The sequence below is a fragment of the Peromyscus maniculatus genome, chromosome 15 (assembly GCF_049852395.1).
Source record: "Peromyscus maniculatus bairdii isolate BWxNUB_F1_BW_parent chromosome 15, HU_Pman_BW_mat_3.1, whole genome shotgun sequence".
NCBI classification, from domain to species: Eukaryota; Metazoa; Chordata; class Mammalia; order Rodentia; family Cricetidae; genus Peromyscus; species Peromyscus maniculatus.
Window position 1 is genome coordinate 33,994,762 of NC_134866.1, and position 12,773 is coordinate 34,007,534.

General features: G+C 45.3%; 1 protein-coding gene across 1 annotated transcript; it reads left to right on the forward strand.

Annotated features, from left to right (window-relative positions):
* Positions 1-295: 295 nt before the first annotated feature.
* Ptger4 (prostaglandin E receptor 4) lies at positions 296-11,293 on the forward strand. Its single transcript, XM_006996787.4, has 3 exons — positions 296-847; positions 1,301-2,219; positions 9,467-11,293. The coding sequence occupies exons 2-3, from the start codon at positions 1,344-1,346 to the stop codon at positions 10,055-10,057; spliced, it is 1,467 nt and encodes a 488-aa protein (XP_006996849.1). The 5' UTR covers positions 296-847; positions 1,301-1,343; the 3' UTR covers positions 10,058-11,293.
* The last annotated feature ends 1,480 nt before the right edge of the window (positions 11,294-12,773 follow it).

The window sequence follows — 12,773 nt, forward strand, 5'->3', positions numbered from 1 at the left end:
TGCCCAGCTCAGGAGTGGCAAAGCGCGTGCAGGGACTCCCCTGGGGCTCGTCCCAAGTGCTCTCGGAGAGAGGGAAAGCACTGGAGAGGACCCCCGCAGCCCGGTGGCACCTTGGCAGGTCCCTCTAAACCTCCCCAGGCTCTCCGCTCCGCCCCCTATCACCAGGCTCCCGGGCGGTGCTATCGGAAGACTCCCCCCGCCCCTTTTCCAGGCCAGCCAATGGGCGCCCGGGCCGCGCGCTGACTGTCTCCGCCCCCGTTGGGGAAACTTGCGGGAGGAGAAAAGTTTGTACAGAGTCTGCAAGGGCGAGAGCGAAGCTCGAAACCCGGCGGCGGGAGAGGAAGATGAACAGCCCCAGGTCAGAGCCCCAGGCCCAGTGGACCCCGCGCCACCCCCAGAGCACCAGAAGCGGCCTCCGCGGCAGCCGCCTTCTGCGGTAGCTGTCCGTTCAGCCCGCGGCTGGGGAGGAGGGAGCCCGGACCTTCGCTCCGTTCCACCTGCACGCGTGGCGGCACACCTGGACGCTGCCCTCCCGCACCAGATCTGCGGGCTCTGCAAAGCTGAGACTCGCCTTTGAACGAAAAGGGGGGGGGGGCGGTCAATCAAACAAGAACCCCAAGACCCGTCTTCACTGAGCCTCGCTTGCTTTCTAAGCTTTTTGAAAGCTTGATCCTCTGACCTCAGTTCCGGAAAGTTGGCAGCCACCGGGACCCGGTTCCGAGGGGGGCAAAGCCTTGACAAGTTCCTCGCTGAGCGGGAAGAGACTGATGGCTGAGGTTAGAGGCCGGTCCCGAACGTCTGAGGCCTGAACCTTGGGGCGCACCGTGCTCCAGACCCCACCCTACAGGTAAGTTGGGATGGAGGTCTTTCCGTGGACAGCACAGTGAGTGGCCAGGCGCTCTTTCGGGGAAATCAAAGAACAGAATGTGCTTCTCAAATTGTCCATAACTTGTTTCGATGAGAATTTTATCGACTCTGTCGGGAATATCCCTAGCGAGTCACTTTTCCCTAGAGAAGGGTCTTGCTCATCTTGGCGATGGAGTGAGTGGAGGGGGGGTGGGGGTAGGCGGGAATGGCAGTTATCAGCTTATAAATATTAATGTCAGCAGAGTGGTGCTCTTGGCAGGACCCATTCAGAGCTTGGGGATTTGAGTAGCCACAGTTAGTGAGTGGCTACAGATCAGGAAGTCGGATCCGGTTGCTCTCCTTGTCTCATTGACATAGCATTTTTGGCCATGGGTCGAACACCTTGCAAGTGGTAAGCGGTTCACCTCTCTCTTTCCTCTCTCACCATCCCTAGATAGAACCGTGAGCTCCACAGCTGTGTACTACTGCCCACCATCATGTCCATTCCCGGGGTCAATGCGTCCTTCTCCTCCGCTTCGGAGAGGCTGAACAGCCCAGTGACCATTCCGGCAGTGATGTTCATCTTCGGGGTCGTGGGCAACCTGGTGGCCATCGTAGTGCTGTGCAAGTCGCGCAAGGAGCAGAAGGAGACGACCTTCTACACTCTAGTATGTGGGCTGGCTGTCACTGACCTACTAGGCACGTTGCTGGTAAGCCCAGTGACCATCGCCACATACATGAAGGGCCAGTGGCCCGGGGACCAGGCACTGTGTGACTACAGCACCTTCATCCTACTCTTCTTCGGCCTGTCGGGTCTCAGCATCATCTGTGCCATGAGCATTGAACGCTACCTGGCCATCAACCACGCCTACTTCTACAGCCACTACGTGGACAAGCGGCTGGCGGGCCTCACGCTCTTTGCCGTCTATGCATCTAACGTACTGTTCTGCGCACTGCCCAACATGGGCCTGGGCAGGTCTGAGCGACAGTACCCCGGCACCTGGTGCTTCATCGACTGGACCTCCAACGTGACGGCCTACGCCGCCTTCTCGTACATGTACGCGGGCTTCAGTTCCTTCCTCATCCTCGCCACCGTGCTCTGCAACGTGCTCGTGTGCGGCGCGCTGCTCCGCATGCACCGCCAGTTCATGCGCCGCACCTCGCTGGGCACGGAGCAGCATCATGCGGCCGCCGCCGCAGCAGTGGCTTCGGCGGCCTGTCGGGGCCACGCGGCCGCCTCCCCAGCCCTGCAGCGCCTCAGCGACTTTCGCCGCCGCAGGAGCTTCCGGCGCATCGCCGGCGCGGAAATCCAGATGGTCATCTTACTCATCGCCACCTCCCTGGTGGTGCTCATCTGCTCCATTCCGCTGGTGGTGAGTGTCAGGGGCTGGGGTCCACTCAGTCCTTCTCCCGCATCCATCTCTCTTTCCCCGCTCCCGCTTTCTCCCTGATTCCTTGGCGGTGACAGTTTCCTCCAGGTCTGGATGGAGACCTGCTCAAGGCTTCTCTAAGTAGACCCAGGCTCTCCTAAGTTCTGACCCTAAGGAGACTCAGCAGGTGATTTCCCCCTTGGTCTCCCGAGGTTCTTTCCCCGAAAGCATGGGTTCTGAGGTCCCCTGGACAGCCCCCTGGGCTCCCCTTAGTCTGATGTTTTGCTTTGTATCTTCCCAGAACCCTCACTTCTGGCTGGCCCAGCCAGATGGGGGGTGGGGACTATAGGGTTACTTACTCTAGCACTCCACTGTGTGGCCCCCAGAGCATTGCAAACCAGAGGTGATAAGCTCTGTTGAACTTATTCCTTGGGTGAGTGCGGTTTGAGTGTTTTGATTTCTGTAGGCATTTTTCTTGTTCCTAGATTATGCAGCATTTTAAAGCTAGAATAGATGAGATGCTTTTTAGTTTAAAAGCCTGACTCGAATCACTTCACGGAAGAAAAAGAGTGACTTGCTTAGAATAATCTTGCAGACACATTCAAACTGCTCCCCGCCCCGCCTCAACCTCCACCCGCCCATCCGCCCCCCACCACCACCACCACCACATACACACAGAACCATGTCATGCTTGAGAAGACTCTTGAACGAGGTAATGTCCAAATTCAAGTTCCCTATTCTTTTTGCAAGCCAAGAAAGCACGCTGGAGATGGGATTTGGACAAGTTGATATGCATCCGGTGTTGCATTTTAATTCTCAGTGACCAGGAGAGGTCCGGTTTCTCCTTTATGGAGATGGTTCCCCCTAGGCCACCAGACTCCACTGTCCACTACTGTAGAATTACAGTCTCTTCTAACTTGGGCTTTTGTGGAGTGTCCGTTGGCGTTTGGGTGCACTCTGTCATTGAGGTAACACACTCTTTAAAAACTGCCTTTAGTAACGCTTGAAATACTATAAACAGAGAGGTGCAGGTGCCTCTTAAGTTCTCTGCTTTTACCTGTTGTTGGTAGAATGCACTAGAAACAGGTCGGTGGTAGAACATGATTCTTCATCTAGAATTTATCTTGTCCCAAGTTCTATCTCTCAAAATACTGCATTCCTGGAAATTCTAAACTACCTATTCAAAAAGAAATTACTATCTATGTTCATTGGGAGCCAGTGGAAATAAGCTTAATGGACTATTATGCTTTTCTTTCTCTTATTAATACTACTAGGGATCTTTGATATAAAAATATTTTTATGCCTTACAAAAGTGACTGTAAATGGAAGAAACTCAGTGGTGGCTGAGAGCCAGCATACAGTAGCTTCTTGCCAATTTGTATAAACAGAAGTAAATATGACTGGCCAGAAGGGCCTTTAAGCCGTCCCAGAACCTAATGTAATTTACAGAGTTAAGTCACACTTGAGCCACATAAATATATTTTACTGTCTGTAATGTTGACTCAAAATAAAGTGAGAGTTGGAAGGGAAGGCCCCTGTTTCTGCTGGGGCCTCTAGTCTCTCCTCGGTCTTGTATTTTACGGGACGGTAAATGACAAAGGGAGCAGCTGTAATTTACAGGATGTCCACTTCATGGAACTGAGGGGTCGGAGCTAGGCCATTCGTAACCATGCACAAACTTTCTAAATGTTTTGGTTAGAAGTGAGCATGTGACACCACTGATTCACATGAAGCTACCAATAAGGTGTTCTCCTCTGTCATCTGGAGAGGCTTACAGAACTAATTCTTCGGGCTGGCCTGGCCCTCAGGTTCAGGGCCATTTATGACAAAGCCTGAAATTATGTGAGGACCCAGAGCTATATTTATGTCTGGCAAGTTAATCACATTTTAGCTAATGAAGAATACTGTCCAGTCTAAAGAAGTCAGTACCAGGGATCGAGGTTAAGGACCTCTATGTGAAAGCTGAAATTGACTCAGCTAAGGGGTGAGCATGTTGGTCAAGAGCCTGAATGCTTTCGTGAGAAATAACTAATAAAATAAATAGGAGTAGCTTCAGATTTTAGCCTGGAGTTTGAGCTACAAAAAAAAAAAATCTACTTATTCAGAGGCCAGATTAAATTAAAATTTGTCACAAGCAATGAGGAGCTATAGCACCCATGTATTCCCCCACGATTCAGTAATTATAGAAATAATCAAAAGGAACTTGCACAGTTACCATCTTTCTTGGCTTATTTTGCAGCCCCACCCCCACATTTCTCATATATTCAGAGAATAAATGAGATGAAAGCTCTGAAAACGCCCTGATGGTTAAAGCAGTTGGGCATATTTTCAGTTCAAAAGAGGGATGAAGCACCTGCTTGAGCATTATTGAATAAAATTAAGTGCTGATTCTGCTGGAGGGAAATGAAACCCTCTGGGTCACTTTCAATGCTTTCAGAAGGCTTACCTGAGAGAGCAAACACAGCTTGCTTGGACTTTCAGAGAGCTACATGCAACATAGAGGGAGGACAGGCAGCCACTGCAAAGCAGCCCAGTCTGTCTTTTGGACCCGAGGGAAGAGGCTAGATTAGCTCTTTCGGGACGGTTGATAATAAATTTAATATGAAAAGTAAATTTTAATTTGTTGTGCAAAATGGAGCCACGGCTTGAGAGCTAAAGCTGAGAGAGGCTGTGAATTCCATTGTGGACACAATGAATATGCCAAATTTGCAAAATTCTCCGTGGATCATAATCAATGAACAGAGAAAGTATAAGCAGACTTTACAGCACACACAACATTTGGTAGGAATACAGTTTTTGTCACTTTGTCCTTTCTGCTATTTATAACTGGTCTCAGGGTTCAGCTGTTGTTTTTTTTTTTTTTTTTTTCAAAGCAGAAGAAGCTAAAGAAATGAAAGTACATGCTTAAGATAAATATCTTGCATTTTTTAGCAACATGCAATCAGCATGAACTCCCAAGGATACCATATTAAATACTGTAACTAGATCGATTTCTGCTATTTAATTTTGCAGTTATAATACTAATGTTGCGATAACAGTTCTAATCAGATCTTTTGCCTCAGGGCTAAAGAGCTAGACTGTCAGGTTTGGAAAGGCATGTCCCTCCACACGCAGGCAAGCCAAGGGCACATTTATTGCTTATTTGTTCCTTTTCTTTCTTCTTCCTCTGAGCTACCAGCAGTATGGCAAATTAATTAATTTTCTGCTTTGGTCAGGTAAACTCTACGCCCTTAGGGAAATAGTTTCCTGTGTGTTCTTTGGTTGTGGCTAGAAAGGCATCAGCAACAGCTTATAGCGGCAGACAAAACTGTAAACAGGAACATGTTTTGTAGAAGGCAAACTGGAAGTGGGCCCATTAAAGGATCGGATGAACAAATAGCCCACGCACAGGTAAAAGTAATGTGATTAATTTAGATGCCACTATAGCGAAATCAAAGATATTTGATCACTTTTCTAATAAGTGTGGCTAAGTTTTTAAAAAGAACTGCAATTCCTAGAAGTAAATTTTGAGTCACAGCTTGAAATGACAGGCTTTTTAGAAGTACTTGGATGACTCCAGAGTAGCACATAGAAACAATTTCACCGAACCCAGCAGCATATCGGAATCTGCTCAGTGGAGTAATCTCACGTTTCCACCCACTCAACACCTCAGTTGCCCCAGCCCCAGATGAGCAACTGTGACTGACGGGGTGGCTGGGAATGCATCCTCCTTCACTTCTTATCATCTTTCCTGACATCTCAAGCTTTGATTTTATTGAAGATTTATAGCAAGGTATTTTTCTCCCCTAGAGCTGAAATGTTGAAGCTATAAATTGGGAGGGAAGAAAGCTTTTAGAATAGATTTACCATGTAGATATTAACCACTAGGGATGAAGTAACTTGCATGCAGTGGATGGCCAGTTAGTGGTCTAGAAGGAACAAGAAATACAGACTCTTCTACCACCACTCAGTTCAGAACACTTTCCATGACCCTTGTTAAAAGTAACAGCTGTGTCAATTCTGGACTCTTCACAAGGCAATGCGATTACAGAGTACACAGGGACAATTCCTCTCATGCGCTTGGAACAGAACAGGTAGCCCGCATGCGCAAATCCAGTTACAGATCCTTCCATTTACTGGATAGCATTTCAATTCAGACAATCAATTGTTGCATTGGTCTAGTCAAGAGTTCAATATTTCAGTTCAACATTCTCTTCAAACAGATTTTTCTTAGGTAGGAAGTGCATGGTTTGAATACCAGCCATCAATTATACCCCAAAGCTACCTGTGACCTGCAATTATCAGAGTAGCCCTGAGTGGCCATGTTTCCACATATGTGTTAAAAGGAAAGTCGGAATTGACAAAAGAGTGTTAAATTCTAGGCACTAGCCTCAGCACTTTAAGAACTTAGGCATAGCCTGGCCTGGTAGCGCTTGCCTTGAATCCCAGCACTAGGAAGGCAGAGGCAGGCAGAGCTCTGTGGGTTCAAGGTCAGCCTTATCTATGCAGCAAATTTCAGAACAGCCAGAGTTACATAGCCCTGTCTCAAAACAAAAACAAAAACCTTTATGTAGAAATGGTAAAGACCACAGCCAAAATACAGAGAAGTTTGTTTGGTGACAAATCCTGGGCATTTACCACCCTGCCATATAGCCTCCCCATTAACATTCCCGCGGTCGTACCTTCTAGTCTTTATTGAATCCTTGGCCGGTTCTATTCCAGAGCTCCTAAGCTTGACTCCTCACCAGTCTTAAGAAGTTTAGAATCTTGGAATCATTGCCAGTATCAGGCACAAGTCACATCCACCAAGTCTGCAGCTGCTCATCGTCAACAGGGAAGAAAGTTAGGGGCCTTGTTTGTATCCAGTAAGGTTTTTAGACGTTTTCCCCTCTCTGACTCAGGTTCTGTTTTATCAGCAACACATGCTTCCCTAACTGCAGACTGCCTGAACTTATTTATTTATACAACATCCAGGGCTTGCTGGAGGAGGGGTGTAGAAAAGTACTGCTGTGGGTATTCCTATCGAGCCGGTCACTGCTCTTCAGGGACATTTCGGAAAGCAAGTGGTTGTTTGTTTGTTTGTTTGTTTGTTTGTTTTTTGGGTTTTTTGTTTTGTTTTGTTTTTTTGTTGATTGGTTGGTTTTTCATGACAGAGTTTCTCTGTGTGGCTCTGGCTGTCATGGGACTCGCTCTGTGGCCTTTAAAGTGAAGCCAGAGTTGCCATAATTTTTCAAGTGCCATAAAATGCCTCGAGTTGTTAGTTTTGTTTCTTTTTCCTTCACTCCACTTGAAACTAAACTGAGGATACAAGGCCAAGTCATGCCCATTCATTTGGAGTCTCTGAAAATAACTTAATTGACTTTTGAGAATTTTGATATGAATTTGGAATTGGGGTGTGTATACTGAATTTACTCTGAAGTTTAGGGAATTAAGCCTGAGGCTTTATTCACACTAGACAAGTATTCTCACACTGCACTACATCCTAACCCAGAATGTTGTATTTTATGCTCATCTGTATGTGACCTCTATAAATACTCCTTTACTGAAAGGCACTAAATGATGAGATCCAGGGGCCTGTGCTAATCGTAAGTCCCTCCAAGCCCCTGTGGAACTCTAAAATAGAACATTTTAAAATTACAGCTTCTTTCATTCCCTTCTGCAGCAGTCAAATTTAATTATGGCTGCAGATAAAATGAAATACAAACGAGATTTCTTCCTTGCTCCCTGTTAGTTTTGATTATAAAAAAATATCATTAATTCTTCACAACACTGACTTTTTAAAACAGCACAGAAATTTGAAAACAAAATGTGAATTGCTTTAAGTAGGTACAGCTTTTTGTTTTGTTTTGTTTTAACTGTTCAGAAATTTCCTCTTTTCAGGGGTAACTGTGTTTCCTTTGAGGTTGTGGTGGAGAACCAACCAGCCAAAATACATGTTAATGTTAATATATATGAAATTCAAAGTCCAAACTTGGCCAGACTCCATTCTGAAAGCTTCTTGGAAAATACATGTGGAAAATGCATCCCAAGAGATGCAGGGTACCAGCCACTCCAACGTAGAGCAACACTGCCCTCTAGAGGCTTCAAGTGTCAGGTTCACACAAACCTGCCACAGCCAGGGCTTGCTACTAGCTGGTTCAATCAAGCCCATCACTTCCTTCATCTTTAGAAATGTAATGTGGAGTGTGAGTAAAATACAGACCTAATATTTTCTAGTGATGACTTCATTACTAAGAATAAATTTTAAACATAAATCCAGCCTGGTAGAACAATAAAAGCCACATGGAATTCATCTGGAAACTATAGAGCCCAGAGCAGACCTGATTATCAACAGGGTAAGAGAGAGTTTGAAAAGTTCCTCAACATTTTCAGGACTCTAGTTTTATGCCTGTTTATCCCAGCACTTTGGAAGTTGAGGCAAGAAGGAGGATCAGCCTGGTAAAGAATTACCTTGACACACACACACACACACATACACACACACACGCACGCACGCACGCACGCATGCACGCAGCCTTCCGGGTCCAGGTAACAAGTATATCATATGAGAAAAGAGAAGGAACTTGCTCAGCTACCATGTATCACTAAGGAAGAACCCAGGATCCTTTGTGTGCGCTTGTTTTTGAGGCTTGAGAAGCACAGTGGGATTGCTTCTCATTAGAGTTGTGTAATAGTCGCTGGATTCAGTCGACCCCTATCTTGAAGATGCACAAAACTATAGCTCATGAGGAGCCATGGGAGGTTTTTTAGCAGCTAAACTGCATAATGGGACATGTACTTCAGAAATAATCTTCTGGGCGATTTGGAGAAGGGATCTCGGGTGAAAAGTTTATCTGGGTGGCTAATGCAGTGGTATCTCCCATGAGGGATGCTGTTGAGAAAATGGATCAGAAACAAGTCTGGGTTCAAGAAACAATAACAGCAGATAATTATTATGGGGAGTGAGGAGAGCCACAGAGAAAAACTATGCTCTTGTCATTCTGGCTGACAGGAGATACTGATGCTGGTTCAAAAGTACAAAGTATTTTCTCTGAGTGTAAAGGCATAGGTGCCTCCGTGTTCTGTAATGATTACACGGTTAATTGACTTACAAAATGAGTGTCTTTTAAAATACAGTAACTGCCTTGTGTAAACTGGCGTTGCAAAGCAGACATCACCACGTACAGGCAGCTACGCGTCACATCACGCGCTGCAAAGGTAAATGCGGCACTTAAGTGTTTGGCCAAATTGCTTAATTATAAAATCTCAACGTGGGCCTCTCGTTTGCGCAGGTGCGAGTGTTCATCAACCAGTTATATCAGCCAAGTGTGGTGAAAGACATCAGCCGAAACCCCGATTTGCAGGCCATCAGAATTGCTTCGGTGAACCCCATCCTGGACCCCTGGATCTATATCCTTCTGCGCAAGACTGTCCTCAGTAAAGCCATAGAGAAGATCAAGTGCCTCTTCTGCCGCATAGGTGGGCCCGGCAGAGATGGCTCAGCGCAGCACTGTTCGGAGAGTCGGAGGACATCCTCTGCCGTGTCAAGCCATTCTCGCTCCTTCCTTTCTCGGGAGCTGAGGGAAATCAGTAGCACATCTCAGACCCTCCTGTACCTGCCTGACCTAAACGAAAGCAGCCTCGGAGGCAGGAATTTGCTTCCAGGTGTGCATGGCATGAGCCTGACCCAAGCAGACACCACCTCACTGAGAACTTTGCGAGTATCAGAGACCTCAGACTCCTCCCAGGGCCAGGACTCGGAGAGTGTCTTGTTGGTGGATGAAGTTGGTGGGGGCAGCAGGGAGGAGCCTGCCCCTAAAGGAAACTCTCTGCAAGTCACGTTCCCCAGTGAGACACTGAACTTATCTGAAAAATGTATATAGTAGCTGAAGGGGTGGGAAGGGAGCACTGTTTCGGGAACTTTATAAAATCCTGTGCAATAGACATCCACGTGTTTAGCTGTACTCAGAAGGGCTGTCTCCGTCTGCGATCCTATTCGAGAACATTCGAGCTTGTGAGTACTCTTCAGTGCTGCGGATGAGTCCCCTGAGTGCCAAGGCCTGAAGCACATTGGCTGTCACTCTGATGAGACTCAAGACTGCAGCTGGAACTTGCCAGCTTTTTCTGCTGGATAGGAAGATGGCAGAAGCTACGTATTTTCATAACATCAGAACTTCCGATTTGGCACATACCAGAGGTCCAGATACTGGAAGGGCTCTACCCCAAACTCTGAGGACTATCTTACAGCTGATTTAAGTGTCTCACTAAAGCATGAAATGTGAATTTTTATTGTTGGAACTATAATTTAAGGTATTTATGTTCTTCTCTGTGAGAAGGTTTATTGTTAATACAAGGTATAAGAAAATGATGATATGCCCTCTCCTGCCAGTATAACCAGCTAATATTGTCGATGTTATTTTTTTTCCATAAACAAGTCAGGCCAAAGTATTGAAAACAGAGTGAAATTAATATCTATAAAATAGGTACAAATTTTTAAAGAGTTTAGTATTATCAAAGGAAAAAGAAAGAATATTTAAGATGTGAAAATTAAACAACCTAAAATATATTTTCCAAGCTATATATAATAAAGAAAAAAATTTAGAAACATAATATTACATTTATTTATCCAGAAAACTGTGATTTCAGGAGGACCTAACATTGCTGGTAAACATTTTCAGACATTGTCCCCGGTAATTGGTATTTTTAAAGATGTAACATACTTTTTTAAAGTCTCTGACTACCCATAAGTGAAGTGTGTAGTATAAACAGTCTAAGTGGCTTGTTCTGTCCTGAAAGCCTGTGTAGTTTTACTTGCCAACAGAATGTCTGACAGCATCCTTTCAAATTTAAAGAGGAAGGTGACTCTTCGTTCGGTGTGGTTTCCACTCTGTGGTGTGTGTCAACAGATACTGAGAGTTTTGTGTGGCCCAGTTCTGCTGTACCTGTGTTTGGAGGCGCTTTCTCGGAGAAATCTTAAGCATGCTTTGTTGCTTAACATGTTCTTGTGAATTGCTTGGTTGTGACTGAATTCTGAGCCTGATACTGATAAGGGTTTAAAGAGTAGTTGAACCGACTGAAATTATTTCAGAGATTACAATAAATAATTGCATTCAATCTGAGTTCCATAGCTTCAATTTTGGAAACCGTGTATGGGTTTTTTTTTGTTGTTTGTTTGTTTGTTTTTGCCACTGTTTTGTTTTGGGGTGCCTTCTATATCCTTCTAAATTGAAAGAGTTCTTTTTGTTTTGTCTGAAGCTTGAAGGCACTTTTATTAGATTTTGAAGAAAAACTCCAAGGCAACAAGTTGTAAATCTCACTAGCTGCCCAGAGGACAGAAGAGAGAAAGGGCCATGACATTTTAGCTGAGTGGGCATGGAGGTCAGACACATGGCACACAGCAGCCACACAGTAGGAAGAAGAGCTTTGGAGAGAAAGAGAGCACAGCATACCAAAATAAGCACACTCGGGCTCTGACTAGCATCTGAAAGAATGAGATGGAAAAGACAAAAAATGAAGTCATGCCTCTCTGAGTAAGGGTTCTAACAGGTGGGCAGACCCATCAGGAGCTCGTGACAGCCAAGAATTGACATCATAGAGGGAAGGAATTCTAGCAAAGTGCATTATCTCTAGGTGAAGAGTGGAGACATGCCATGTCTCCTGAGCTAACCCAGTTGGCCATGTCAATCACCTGGCCAAGAGGCATACCCTTAGCAAGTAGGGTCCACCTCAAGCTATACTAAAGAAATAGGAAGATTAATTATTCCTTTAATGATAAACTGAATTTCTAAACATTTAAAACTGAGGCTATTATTAAAATGTCATCCATAGTATGATACAGTGTATTCTATCTACTTAGTGGAGAATAAATGGTACTTAGGAACCGTGATCTAAGTGATAGACAACTAGTACTCAATGTCACCAGTTTATGTTGCTGGTGGGAGAAGCAATGTCATACTTAACTAGCTGCATGCTCAATATCCAAATAATTATCACTAATTATTATTATCAATACTTCCTATTCCCCGCATCTGCATTTCTGAGACATTAGCCTGCACAAGTCATCAATAGAACATACGTAATTTTTTCTCTTCTTCCCTTCCTTCCCCTGCTTTTTCTCTTTTTCTTCCTTCCTTTTCTTCCTTCCTTCCTTTTCTTTTCTTTCTTTCTTGCCTGTCTGTCCATCTGTCTTTCTTGACAGACTCTTGCTCAAGCCAGCCTGTGACTCGTGTGGAGTGCAGAGATTACAGAGCTGCACCAGCCCACCCTGCAGGGGCCTCTGATTCAGTAAGATAGACATTTCCTCGGCTTCCCTGGGTGACACTGACGCTGCCAGTTTTAAGACAGACTTTAGCAATAATCTCTAGGCCTGAGGTCAAGGTTTGCTATCTGCAAGTACTTCAAGATATTTTTAGATAGTGTCAGAAAAGCAAGACATCATCTTTGTAGGCCTACTGGCTCTGGGATTAAGGTAAGGATGACTCAAGAAAGGAGCATGTGGATTTAACTTCTAAAATGTTTTCTGTCACCATCTGAATGAATGCCTAAGAAACAATGGTTTCAGAAAATGTGCTATGAATATGGATTTTATTTTGTCTCCAC

What these genes read in the sequence shown, in the direction of transcription:
- Ptger4 (XM_006996787.4), top strand. Translation starts at nt 1,344, where the DNA reads ATGTCCATTCCCGGGGTCAATGCGTCCTTCTCCTCCGCTTCGGAGAGG. An exon ending in TCTGCTCCATTCCGCTGGTG is followed by an intron (nt 2,220 to 9,466) that starts GTGAGTGTCAGG and finishes TCGTTTGCGCAG; the next exon opens with GTGCGAGTGTTCATCAACCA.